The 13770-nt window shown below is 43.9% G+C and overlaps 1 protein-coding gene across 2 annotated transcripts; it reads left to right on the top strand.

Annotated features, from left to right (window-relative positions):
* The first annotated feature begins 1693 nt into the window (after nucleotides 1–1693).
* ccdc106a (coiled-coil domain containing 106a) lies at nucleotides 1694–11986 on the top strand. Of its 2 annotated transcripts, XM_080857982.1 has the most exons (10): nucleotides 1694–1828; nucleotides 2636–2722; nucleotides 3016–3117; nucleotides 3598–3783; nucleotides 6008–6058; nucleotides 6235–6411; nucleotides 7837–8043; nucleotides 8400–8703; nucleotides 9316–9336; nucleotides 9440–11986. In XM_080857982.1, exons 2-10 carry the CDS (start codon nucleotides 2665–2667, stop codon nucleotides 9492–9494), a joined length of 1161 nt encoding a protein of 386 aa, XP_080714108.1. In that variant the 5' UTR covers nucleotides 1694–1828; nucleotides 2636–2664; the 3' UTR covers nucleotides 9495–11986. The 2 variants fall into 2 exon arrangements, with proteins under 2 accessions (XP_080714108.1, XP_080714109.1); XM_080857983.1 differs by lacking the exon at nucleotides 9316–9336.
* Nucleotides 11987–13770: the final 1784 nt, after the last annotated feature.

Consider the following 13770-nt stretch of genomic DNA (forward strand, 5'->3'; position numbering starts at 1 on the left):
GAGAATTGGGCTCATACCTTAACCAGGTTAATTTGCCCAGGTTTGTCACAAAGCCCGTCACGGCCGATACCTTGAAGCGGCGTGTGTGCAACTTGCACATGGGAATATTGTCTTACATTCTCTGCCCTTTACTCTATTTGACCCCACGAAGTGTGTACTTCATTAGTTGTAGTAATTGTGTTTTGTTGTGGAAAAAAACGAAAATGTTTAGACATTTGGCTAATGCTGAAACTGTTTGTGTCTTTTGCGCAGGTTGATTGGAATCACATGGAATCACACTTCTTCTTTATTTTAAGTCCAGAACAGTATTTTGTCAACAAACTAGGCTTCTAAACTTCCTTATTTGACTATTTTCTACTGTATTTTAATGATCAATTTTGCCTCAAGAAAATTACAAAACAACACGTCCACCCCGTCCTGAAAGACTGGTTATATCTACCTGCCTAGTGTTGCGTAAATATAGACGGTTCATTTTGACATACTTCTGAAAAACAGCAACAGGACTATGCGATTCGCGATCTATGACTTCAAAGTTAACCTATTTGCAAATTGATTTGACCCAAGATGTAGACTAACATGCGAGTATGAAATGTAGAGAAACACGTTGAAAGTGTTTAATTAAAAAGTTAGATACCCAACCCTCGCCTGTGTATGTAACATGTTCATGAGAGGTGATTAAATGTCACCTGTCTTGCATTGCACCTGGACACGCTCAACAGGCTGTTTATTCTAAGTTCTCTCAAACTTAATCTAAAAGGCGACAATGAGAATAAGTGTTTAAAATGTTTGCTTACCTTGTCCATCTTTACTAATTCACCAATTCCGTCGGTCTACATCCCAGCTCGTATACGCACACTGGCCAGTGTTTTCCGGGTCCACGTTTTCAGGTGCAGTCAACTCGTCACTAACAACTCATCCTTGCTATTCGATAGTTCGAACTCCTCCTCCTAAACGCTACCGTTGGCTATTGTTATCCTAAATGATCAAAACACTTGTTCAATATATTAATTATACTCAAATCCATAATGAATCATTTTCCCAGATAATCTATTTGCACGAGTGGGTAAAGAGTTAAATTTTGCCTTGAAGCCCAACTGCTGTTGAGCAAGTTGTATCCAAAATAGGCTTATGTTCATACAAAAAGACCATCAATCAATCAATCATCGATTTGTTTATTTGATCAAGAGGGCGGTGTACATTAATAAACATTAAAATGGTAATGCACCCAATTATAGCCAAAAGGCACTTTTGATCACATTCTTGGTTATTTATCAACCATGTTTTAAGATGTATCCTATGACGCTGACATTCTCTTAGCCCAAGGTTCTTGAGTAAAATTGCCTTTTCCCTATAGCCTCATAAATGTGCACGGTGTTTGTGGTCTCAATATAAATAGGTCTAAATTGAGATGGTGCGTTATCCCATAAACCATCCTTGTAGTTTGTATTGTTTACTTTTTCTAGGAAACCACCTAAAACATTGTTGGTGCTTACATGCGCACCACATGAGAGATTAGAAGTAGAATAGAAGTGCCCGCATGAGAGATTACATCCTGAATGTTTATACTACACCATTCCAGACTGAAAAGATAAGGGTAGTGCGTGATGGTCCCTAAAAATCCTTCGCTTTGCAAATTAAATGATTATATGCAAACGGTTTCTCACCTGCTTTCCTCTACCGGAAATGCGTCATAAGAAGACGGCACAGTGAAAACGTTGATTATTGTTATTGTTAGCATAGTTATTTAGTTAATGCAAGTGGATGGTACAATTGTTCATCGAAGGAAACGATTCGTTTTTTAATGCAGTGCTGTGCGAGCTGCAAATAGGTTGGTACACGACTACATTTTATTGTAGGTTACAGACCTGGCTGAATTATACTTTGCAATTTAGCTAGCTAGATAGCTTGCTTGAAAGAAAAATCACTAACTAAGCTAGTTATCAGACTACAGGAAGAGCTCAGAGTCGTTTGGCAGTTACCTGTTTCGATAGCTATCGTGTTCGTATCCAGTCTGCGCTTTAATTTCAGAATAAATGATGTCCCCCAAAATGTCTCAGAGAGGTAGCCAACTTGCTCTTGATTTATCACCATACTGACAGCAGCGTATATAATGTGTTGTGCACGTACCCTATGGCTAGCTAGGTGCTTTAGTAAGGTCCCTAACTTGCTAATTGCTCAGAATGATGGAAAAAGGGTTGTATCATGTGCAATGCTTCAAAGCATTGGGTGAGGCTTTGCCGCCACGGCACGTCAGTTGGCTTTTGATTGCTAGCGGGATTCGCCGTCATATGTGCAAGAAACTGTAGCAATAGTTCTTAGCCTAGCATAGCTATCGTAACGGGGTTAAATACCGACCTGTGTGGGTTATCGGCTACGTTCGCGTTTGTCATGAAATTAGAGGGTTCATCTATTATAACACTAAGCGTATCGATTGTTTAACAGAACTGTCCCATAACTGCCATAGCTTCGCTAGCTTGCCTATCAGATTGATTTACCGTTGTAAAGCTTGTTTGGTTGCAACTGTGATCGACAAGGATCATTTGAAAACGTTTCATTCTTAAGATCTGTGATGGTAGACTTATGTTGCGACCCCATCCAACACCAGGCTATTGAGTTTTCTTTTCCATTTTCTCAGTATAGAGACCCTCGCAACAGAAAGGAAATATGAACACTGCAGAGACCTCCACGACTCGGAAGCATGGAAGTTCACGCGAGCTCCAGGGTAAGTTTTACAGTTGAGGCTTTATGTAGTGAAAACTCGTTGCTACACTGGTGTCGACGGACTTGTGCATGGTTTTTTGACACATCGACTTCAAACCTTCTTCTTAAAGTCACCCAGCGCAACTTTCGAAGCTTAAAAATAAACATTCAATTTCTAGTCTTTTTTACACGTAGTAAGTTTCAATAACTCTGTTTGAACATCTGAACATTATTGGTAGTGCAACCGTCCCCCCCATTGCTGTAGCAAGTATATTGCTAAGCTTTAGAGCATGTGTGTGATGTTTCTCCCTGCAGCTCCAAAGAACGAAGACGCCTATGAGATCTCCATCCCGTTTGAGGAGAATAACTTTGAACAATCTGGCAGCTTTTACAGTCAGCCCGAACAAAGCTTTGAAGGTGGGTATTAGGCATACCTAGGCCGAGAGCTCTCAGGGAAATTAAAGATATTGACTGTGAAATTATCAGAAAATGGCAAGATCACCTTTTCGGAGTCGCCATGGCACCTTCAGTAATAAAATTGTTTGGGATTGTCAAGCACGTTTTGGCATTCCATTTGACACTTGTAGGAATTGCTTGTAGGAAAAGCTATGCCTAAACTAGTAATTTCTCAAACTGTGGAGCTGTGCAACTGGAATGCATGTGGATGACACAAGATGTATATTTTTCTTACTTAATACGGTAATGTTTTTAAAGACCCCCTGAACATGTGTGTACACGTGTGTGTGTGTCTCTCTCACATTTAAACCCTAATGAAACCACAGTTACCTGAACTGTGTGTGTGTGTGTGTGTTCATGTGTGTGTGTGTGTGTGTGTGTGTGTGTGTGTTCGTGTGTGTGTGTGTGTGTGTGTGTGTGTGTGTGTTTGCATTTATGTAGGTGCTGAACCCCCAGCCCCAGGCAGCTCCTACCTGTTAATCACAAACCTGCGCACTCAGCTGCAGATCTCCCTGGAGAAGAACTCCTGGCTGCAGAAGCGCATAGAGGACCTGGAGGAGGAGAGGGACTTCCTGCGCTGCCAGCTGGACCGCTTCATCTCCTCCACCAAGAGTCAGGAGAGCAACGGTGAGGGCTGGGTTTGGAGGGAGGGAGGGTGAGGAAGGAGTCTCCTTTATCTCCTCCACCAAGAGCCAGGAGGTTGATGAAGAGGTGTATGGGGTGCCTCCTCCTCCCTCTCTCTCCTCAAGACCATGCCAGAGCCTCCTCTACTCCTTCACTCATCTCTCTCTTCACTCCTTCACTCATCTCTCTCTTCACTCCTTCACTCATCTCTCTCTTCACTCCTTCACTCATCTCTCTCTTCACTCCTTCACTCATCTCTCTCTTCACTCCTTCACTCATCTCTCTCTTCACTCCTTCACTCATCTCTCTCTTCACTCCTTCACTCATCTCTCTCTTCACTCCTTCACTCATCTCTCTCTTCACTCCTTCACTCATCTCTCACTCCACTCCTTCACTCATCTCTCACTCCACTCCTTCACTCATCTCTCTCTCTCTTCAGTCCTTCACTCATCTCTCTCTCTCTTCACTCCTTCACTCATCTCTCTCTCTCTCCACTCCTTCACTCATCTCTCTCACTCCACTCCTTCACTCATCTCTCTCTCTCACTCCACTCCTTCACTCATCTCTCTCTCTCTCTTCACTCCTTCACTCATCTCTCTCTCTCTCTTCACTCCTTCACTCATCTCTCTCTCTCTCTTCACTCCTTCACTCATCTCTCTCTCTCTCTTCACTCCTTCACTCATCTCTCTCTCTCCACTCCTTCACTCATCTCTCTCTCTCTCTCTTCACTCCTTCACTCATCTCTCTCTCTTCACTCCTTCACTCATCTCTCTCTCTCCACTCCTTCACTCATCTCTCTCTCTCTCTCCACTCCTTCACTCATCTCTCTCTTCACTCCACTCCTTCACTCATCTCTCTCACTCCACTCCTTCACTCATCTCTCACTCCACTCCTTCACTCATCTCTCTCTCTCTCTTCACTCCTTCACTCATCTCTCTCTCTCACTCCACTCCTTCACTCATCTCTCTCTCTCACTCCACTCCTTCACTCATCTCTCTCTCTCTCTCTCCACTCCTTCACTCATCTCTCTCTCTCTCCACTCCTTCACTCATCTCTCTCTCTCCACTCCTTCACTCATCTCTCTCTCTCTCTTCACTCATCTCTCTCTCCACTCCTTCACTCATCTCTCTCTCCACTCCTTCACTCATCTCTCTCTCTCCACTCCTTCACTCATCTCTCTCACTCCACTCCTTCACTCATCTCTCTCTCTCACTCCACTCCTTCACTCATCTCTCTCTCTCTCTTCACTCCTTCACTCATCTCTCTCTCTCTCTTCACTCCTTCACTCATCTCTCTCTCTCTCTCTCTTCACTCCTTCACTCATTCACTCATCTCTCTCTCTCCACTCCTTCACTCATCTCTCTCTCTCTCTCCACTCCTTCACTCATCTCTCTCTTCACTCCACTCCTTCACTCATCTCTCTCACTCCACTCCTTCACTCATCTCTCACTCCACTCCTTCACTCATCTCTCTCTCTCTCTTCACTCCTTCACTCATCTCTCTCTCTCACTCCACTCCTTCACTCATCTCTCTCTCTCACTCCACTCCTTCACTCATCTCTCTCTCTCTCTCTCCACTCCTTCACTCATCTCTCTCTCTCTCCACTCCTTCACTCATCTCTCTCTCTCCACTCCTTCACTCATCTCTCTCTCTCTCTTCACTCATCTCTCTCTCCACTCCTTCACTCATCTCTCTCTCCACTCCTTCACTCATCTCTCTCTCTCCACTCCTTCACTCATCTCTCTCTCTCCACTCCTTCACTCATCTCTCACTCCACTCCTTCACTCATCTCTCTCTCTCCACTCCTTCACTCATCTCTCACTCCACTCCTTCACTCATCTCTCTCTCTCCACTCCTTCACTCATCTCTCTCTCACTCCACTCCTTCACTCATCTCTCTCTCTCTCTCTCTTCACTCCTTCACTCATCTCTCTGTCTCTCTCCACTCCAAGGTGCTCTCAACCAACAGGAAGGTGTCGGTAGTGGCCAACAGGCCTTTTGTGACACCGATGTTTACTCATCTCTGTTACTTCAGTAATTTGTTTCTGGGAACAGGACTGGGACAATGTCGGGTTGGGATGTTTGTGCTGTTGGTTAGAGAATACAAGGCGGCAGGGTTATGTACCATGAAAGTCGATGCTCAGGTGTCTTCAGGTGATCCTAGAACCAACCTCAGGAGGCTCAGCTGACATGTGGCAGAGCCTGACGTAGTCTCTCTCTTTTGGCAGGTAACGATTCCAGAAGCTTCTCCTGGAGGCGACGACGAGAGAGTGATCGAGGTAAAAAAGCACTCAAATGGATCATTAGATTATGATGTATAAATCGCAAAAAGTGAATAACTCTTTGGCCAAATGTGCATTAATGTTGTTGAATCTATTAGAATCAGAATTCAGCCTGCCGTGTTGGATTGATTGATTGATTGATCTTGGTCATTCACCATCTCTCAATCCCACAGACCAGCAGTCTGATGGCCAACGTTCTGCGAGCCGCCAATCATTCCAGAGGCCCTCCTCCCTGAACTCATCCAACTCTAAAAGTGGACCTGTCAATAATCAGATGGGTTCTCTGTTTGGCTCCTCCCACTCTCAGTCCCTCAACAGCAGTAACAACAGAACGATGAGTGACCTGCCAGGTAAAGATGTGGTGTCTGTCTGTCTGTCTGTCTGTCTGTCTGTGATTGAGTCTTTGGTGCTATAAAGGTAATTGACCATATGACTGGTTGCAGGCCCGGTTCTGAAGGGGTAGCAACGGGAGCAATTGCACCCGGGCCCGTGTAGAGGGGGGCCCGTTCTCTTTGATCCTTTCTGATATACCGAGTGTGTCTCTAACAGCACACGTTGACACTGTGGCCTGTGCAACGCAATCTCCCTATTGGCTGTTAGCGATTTTTTTTTTTTTAAATGTATCAAAACACATGTATCACACCCCCCTCCCCCCGTGGGAAAATCGCGACGCAGGCTGGTTAGTTAGACGCGAGCCTCGCAGCCTGCATTCTATCAACGAATGTTACGAGATGAGGTTACTAAAATATTCTGCATGTCTACTCAGTTTAAGAAGTGCTTCCCAAGTAAAGGTTTGAAAAGAACTTCAAGCTTCAGACTTTCTGTTAGGGAAGCTGTTATCTATCTGCAGAGCAAATGTCAGGCTCATACAAAAACATTAACGTGAATTAATTGATGCTAATACCTAGCACGGTGTCTATAGGATTTCCCATATACGTTTGCATTAAGCTAACGTATTTTCTACCACAGTAAAACATGCAATACTATGTGATTGTTTTTAGAAAACGAATGTTACGTGATGAGATTACTAAAATGTAGTCTGCATGTCTGCTCAGTTTAACAGTGCTACCCAAGCAAAGGTTTGAAAAGAACTTCAAGCTTCAGACTTTCTGTTAGGGAAACAGCTTTCTATCTGCCAAGCAAATGACAACACGCGCAACCTTTGGGAGCATGAACTGCACTGAGTTTTTGCGCAACAATTAACCCCAACCTGAAGCAAGCAGCCGCCTTTAGTAGGCTAAAATGTCGGGACACAAATCCGGTTCGCTGAAGAGAAAGGAAAGTAAACGGAGGAGCGAAGGTACAAAAAAGGAGGCAGAAAATGCGAATTTATACATCTTGGCTGAGTAGGCCTAGTAGACAAACGGCAGAGGATACGGGCCCTGAGACAGATGTTGACGCATCCACTAGACTGTCTGCGTTGGCTGTGTTGTCCATCGAAAACCGCACGGCAAGACAAGTGGATTACAGTGACATAATCGCAAGATTTGCTGCGGCCAAGACACGACGCATACAGTTTTAAGGTAGGGCAATGGGGAATCGAGACAGTCCGCTGCGGCTGCATGCTTTCAGTTCAGTTGTGTTGATGTTGTTTAATTGATCGGATTTAGACTAGGTTTTTTTTTTTTGCAGGGGGGGGGGGGGGGGTGTCTGGCTGTGCGATGTTGCACCCGGGCCCAGAATAGCGCCGGACCGGGCCTGACTGGTTGTATGTAATAAGCGATGGATATTTTCATCATTATTCTGGTTGTTTTCTGAATCTCTCCTCCTCACAGAGGCCCTTTCACTCATTGGACATGAGGAAGAGGAGTTCCTGGAGGACAATTATCTGGAGGAAGAGGAAATGATGTCAGGACAGGATGTGATGTCAGAGACCATGACTCTGCGCAACATGGGAGCAGGGGGGCACAACAACAGCGACCTTCCCGACATGAAGAGGAGGCGGGTGTTCCGCATCTCCCGGGGGAGGGAGCGACAGAGAGGTGAGACTGGCTTTAAAAAGAAAAGGAAAGTGGGAAGGGGGGTAGAATAGAATTCATAGTTCACAATTACTAAGAAGAAACATGGAGACGTTGACATTTGCAAAGAGAGAAAGATGCCAATGGACATCAGGTCCATCTTCATCATTCACATGGTGAAAATCCAGCCCGACTATAAACCTTTCAGCTTCCTTTTCTTCATTTGTTTAGCACTTCCTTTACCAATGAGTATAACTGCATTTGAATTCACAGCCAAAGATCCTTAACAATTCAAAATTACGAATTGATGTGTATATGCTGGAAGAGGTAGATCTGATCGGACAGCGTAACTAGAACCCTTCCCCCCTTGTTTCTCTCAGTCAAAGATCCCACTGGCGTGTTGTTCCGCTACAAGAAGATCCTGGTGACCTACCAGCGCTTGAAGAACATGTCCAAGGCCTTTCAGATCCACGGGGTGGACCGCAACACGGTGGCGTCCACCACCCCCATCGCCGAGTTGCTGCTGGTGGCCCCGGAGAAGGTGGCGGAGGTGGGCGAGTTCGAGCCGTCCAAGGAGAAGCTGCTGGACTACGCCCGGCGCTGCTTCCTCGCACTGGACCCGCAGACCCTCAGCAAAGTGCAGGCCCTGAAGAAGAACAACCTGCTCCTGCCCATCTCCTACAGGTGACGGAGGGGTGCTGGCGCTAGCGCTGCTAGGCTTGTATGAGCCCTGTGCTGTTAAATAACATGGGCCACATGCTAGCTAAGGGTGTGGATGGATAACTGATTGGATGCTAGTATCCCTATTTGATTCATTGTTTTTTTATGTACATACACAGAATCATGGGAAGATATCGAAACATGGGCTGCTTTGTCAAATATCCACTTAAGATAATTACATTGCTCATTTGTGGAGATGATATGCACACTCCCAGTAGTTTTAGTGTTCACTTGAGGAGTGAGGCATATTTGAGGCACTATACAAAGAAAGGGGATTAGTGCTTTCCCTTTTTTCCAGTTAATTACACTTCTGTCTACCCCCACAAACATCTGAATAACCATTTGTGGATACTGTTGTAGGATATTTGCCAATTAAAAATGGTTAATATGTACTCATATGTATTAATATGTAAAGAAAGAAAGAATTGACAGACAAATTACGTTTTTGGTCTTAGTGTGTAATGTTTATTTAAAAAACAAAGGCAATTTCATATTTGGTTACTAAAAACAAAATACTGTGACTAAAGCCATACATCTAATATAAAAACGAATCTGTGCTCTTTTCTCCCTCCCCAGGTTGAAAGGCGCAGACCCACGGTAGTGGAATCTTGTAGCTCCATGTCCTTCCTGCTGTTCTCTAATGCATCACACTGTATTCTAATGTCCCATCATGCACCTCTTCTTTCATGTTTTGTACCAGACTGACACAGCCCGCAGCCGTGGAGGCACAGAGCATAGATGCTGGACTCGGTTGAAGCGTCTGCTCCCCGGTGTACTGTGATGTACCCTCCCACTGTTCTGTGTGTGTGTGTGTGTGTGTGTGTTTCCTCAGTGGAAGCTATCGTGTCCCATAGATTTTACCAGGGGCCTGTGTTTGCGGTTATGGTCCCCTTAAAACACTGGTTAATACACCGGCCCCTTGCCATGGCAAATTTAGTAGAGGTAGGCTTTTGGAAGAGCTTCACCGTTCTGGTCCATCATTGACCGATAGAATGCCTAGTTTTAATGTACCTGTGTTTATGACGGTAACGAGCTTAATGTCGAATGTAATATCACACGCAGTCTCGAGTGAAGTTTTTAACGTATTTTTTTTTTTTTAAATGTGTTTTGTTTTTATTGTTTTATGTTTTTGGGACCTATGTTCATTGAAACATTTCCAGTGGACTAAGCTGTCCAAGTGTAGAGTTGGAAGGGTACTTTCATCAGTTCTGTACGTGCAGCCACTAGACAACCACAAGACTACTCCTCTCACCTAACTTTGGCCATTTTGAAATACCTCAGTGTAAGGTTGATTTTTATGTTTATTTTACTCTGGGACCTCTATACAGTTTTATTAGTGATGGGATATGGTTTTACAATCTCTTCCTCTGCCACAGGGAAGAATAACAACCTCAAACCTTTGTAACCTGCCATGCTAGAAGCACCAGTTGACGGCGCTGCAGTTTGTGTGATGTGGTATGACATGAGCTAATAAAGATGGTGACTAATTTAAAACCTCGTATTTATAAACCTCAGATCCGGAGGCACGGCTAACGACTTGGCTCTGCTCAGTGGCATTAATGGTTAGGAAGACACGCTCAGGTGCGCTTATGTTCGTGATTTTCCTCAGTCATCAACACCAAGTCGCCCCTCTAGACCTGTTAGCATGTCATGACTTCATAGCCAGCAGTGATCCTGCCCTCTGTTTTAGCACTGCGTTCGTGAGTGACTGTGTGAATGTAAGCAGTGTTAACTGAGTAGCTGGACTGTTTTAGTTTTGCAGACTGTCTTTTGTACTTCTTCTTTTTGAGAGAGCGAGAGAGAGAGAATGGAGGGAAGCTTGCTGGGGGGATAAAAATAAACAGCTACTCTTAAATCAACTCTGGCCAATCATGGACTGGTTCATCCTGTCGCCAGGAGAAAAGAAGGTTGTTTGCTTGTATCACTGATGTCCTTTCAGTGTCTGCCATTATTGATTACGGGTCTGGGACTTTTTCAGTTCTCCTCAGGAACGAATCACTTTGGGAAATAATCAAGAATGAAGCAGAAACACAAGAGTTTACCTTGATACTCCTCTACTAATAAAAACAGTCCTTTCTGCAGAAACAAAATCAGTTCATGCCTTCTCCCCTCCTCTATTGAATTAAGAAATTGCAGATCATCTCCTCAAGAAGAAGATGGTTGTCAGAGTGGGGGGGGGCCTTTCAATAACATGTCAGTTATAATGATCATTCTGACACTAACGTCTCTATATGGCCTGGTTGTCCTATCCTTCTGACTAGGGTTGCAAAGGGGCGGAACATTTCCGGAAACTTTCCATGGGAAGTTAATTTTGGAAATGTTGACCTTTTTTTTGTGTGCAAAAGTAAGCCTATAACAGTGAACTTAAATGTAGTTGAAAACAAGACTAGGCAAGCCTAACTCATCTGGACCCTAGATGCAGCTAGTTGAGAACATACAAAAAAAGTATGACTTTCTGTTGTTTTTGAACGTCTTTGTCGTTACCTAGCATATTGATTATTTGTTACACTAAAGCCATGTTCATTTTAATACCAAGTTTATTTGTATGCAGTAGACTAGCTTTTTACAGCAGTGATAGAAGGATGTATGTCCACACAAAAGTACATCATCACCTTGATTATTTGCGGATGTTGTGGTACATCAAAATAGTGCAAGTTTGGCGATTTTATCGAAAATAAAAGTAATTGCTGCAAATGAAAAGCTTAACTAAATGCTTTCATTTTACATTTAGAATGGGACTTTTTTTGAGTGGGGATCATAGGGAATACATTTTTTTTTATTCAACACATGTTTTTGTTGTTTAATAAAAGAATCCATTAAAGTTCTACTCACAAATGGATTCAAAGTCAAAAATGTAATTTGTAAAATGTATATTAGAAATGTTTGCATGAATGTCTGCTTATTTTTTGTCATTTATGACTAGGTAAATATAGTTAATATAAATTTCACAAAACAGTATATTTTTGTTAATTCCCATGGAAAGTTTCCAACTTTGAAAATTCCTGGAAATTTGCAACCTTACATGTGCAACCTTACTTCTAACTGATTTTGCTGTGTACTTGTGTGGTGGACGCTGTGCTGGCCAGCCTCACCTGTCAGGAATGTATGTATTGTAACCTTCTATTCATGTTGTGAATTTTTTGACCTGGTGTGATGACCATTATCTCCATGTCTTACTGAATTTGCATTGAAATTCCCATTAACCACATGCACAAGGCCAGCTCTCGGTGGCTTTCAGGAGCTTGTTGTAAATAAAAAAAAATGCATTGAATGCAAAAACAGACCTTTGAGGTTAAGAGTATTGTTCCCATATTTTATGTTTCCTAGGTTTTTCACGGTACATTTGTTCTAGTGTGTCAAAGGGGAAGCCATGGCAACTGCATATTGATTGTCCGCTGTTCCACAAGAACATTACAAAAGCTTTAAAATATTTAAATATGTACAGTAAAACATTTTGAGGGTTGACTGATTATGACACAATACAGGTTTATTGCCATGTCCATTTCACATCAGGCAAGGCAGTATGTTCACCAGCACTGCATGTTTACAGTTCAATAAAAATGTTCACAGCGGTGAAGCAGAAGTCTAAATCGGTCCTTTTCCTTTAGTAAACCATAGCCAGGATCAGTGTGGTGTGCTTATATGGAATTTTTGTTAAAAGTAAAACTATATTGTTAATTACAGTTCAAATATCATACAAAGTTCACTCCCAAGGAGCAGAGTTACAAAGTTCACAACAACAAAAAAAGCTTAGCGATGCACCTCCCATTTCTCTCTAACCTTTAAACAGCTATCTTACTTGCAAGTCGACTTACAAGGCCTAGGAGCACAGTAAGACAAAGTGTCTCTTGGCTCCACCATGTTTCGGGCAGCTGCCTCTTGCTTTTCCAGCTTGAGTTCAACCATATCCCCACGTGACTTGGAAGGTGATGCTGGAGCTGCGGTCTGGCAAAGCTTGCCTCCAGCTGTGCTCTCACCGCCCAACGCTCGTCAGCTTTTGGGTTGCAGAGCGACAATAAGGGCTCCGTGAGCCAGCTGTCCGGGCCCAGGTAGTCTGGGGGTTCTCCAAGATAGTCTGGGGGGTTCTCCCACGGGTCCCAGCAAAAAGCCCAATTAGGTTGAGAAACCCTGACAATGCTCAGGGGGGCTACATCCAGTCTGTGTGTCTGGAGGACAGGGTGTCTTGAAGAATCCAGTAGTGTGAAGTTAACCTCCCTGAGTGAGGGTGCGTGTGTGTGTGTGTGTGTGTGTGTGGGGGCACTCAGAGAGCTGCAGTCGCTGTGGTGATTTTATGGGTGTCCATGAGGTTACGCTGCCGTGCTTTTTCATTGGTGATGGTCTCCAGGTGCGAGATAGGGGCCCACCCTCGATGTCTGTCCGACATCCTTGTTCCCTCCACCCAGCCTGCATGAGAGGGGAGGGAATCAGGCCAATGTTCGTGACAATGTTTTTTTTTGTTTTGAGGTTGTTATGACACCCAGAGACATTTATGCTGAAATTGGTTAAGAATTAAAAAAATCTTGTGTCCTCAGACATGAGAACCGTTGTGGGAAACATTGTCCAACTTACCATCACTGCTATGCTGATGTACCAATAGGACATCTGCTTTCTCCAGACCAAGTTCATCTGGTTGCTGGGTCATGTAGGCACGTATGCACTGCATCTGAGGAAAATCTGGGTGTGTGTGAGAGAAAGAGAGAGAGTGAGGGAGGGAGAGGCTGCGGTCAGAAAAGTTAAAACATTTTGGGTTTTGTCAACAAGAACCAACATGCTTCCTCTAACATCTCTGTCTGGTTACACAACTCTCTTTCAGAGAGAAGTGTCTGTGGTTGACGTTCCAGCCCTGATTAAACACCTAATGCTACTAATCTCATGTCCCTCGGTGACTGAACCGTCATCTGATCTGTTTGTGTGTGGCTGGAGTTGAGCTCTTCCTGTTTTCAGAAAAAACAGCAGAGGGCGCCACACCCTCCTGCCCCCCCTGACACTGGTGACTTTACTGGAACCGCCTGAGCGCTGGCCTGTTTACGA

This window comes from Sprattus sprattus (assembly GCF_963457725.1).
Source record: "Sprattus sprattus genome assembly, chromosome: 19".
Classification (NCBI taxonomy): domain Eukaryota; kingdom Metazoa; phylum Chordata; class Actinopteri; order Clupeiformes; family Clupeidae; genus Sprattus; species Sprattus sprattus.

What these genes read in the sequence shown, in the direction of transcription:
- ccdc106a (XM_080857982.1), top strand. Translation starts at nt 2,665, where the DNA reads ATGAACACTGCAGAGACCTCCACGACTCGGAAGCATGGAAGTTCACGC. An exon ending in AAGTTCACGCGAGCTCCAGG is followed by an intron (nt 2,723 to 3,015) that starts GTAAGTTTTACA and finishes TTCTCCCTGCAG; the next exon opens with CTCCAAAGAACGAAGACGCC. An exon ending in ACGACGAGAGAGTGATCGAG is followed by an intron (nt 6,059 to 6,234) that starts GTAAAAAAGCAC and finishes TCAATCCCACAG; the next exon opens with ACCAGCAGTCTGATGGCCAA.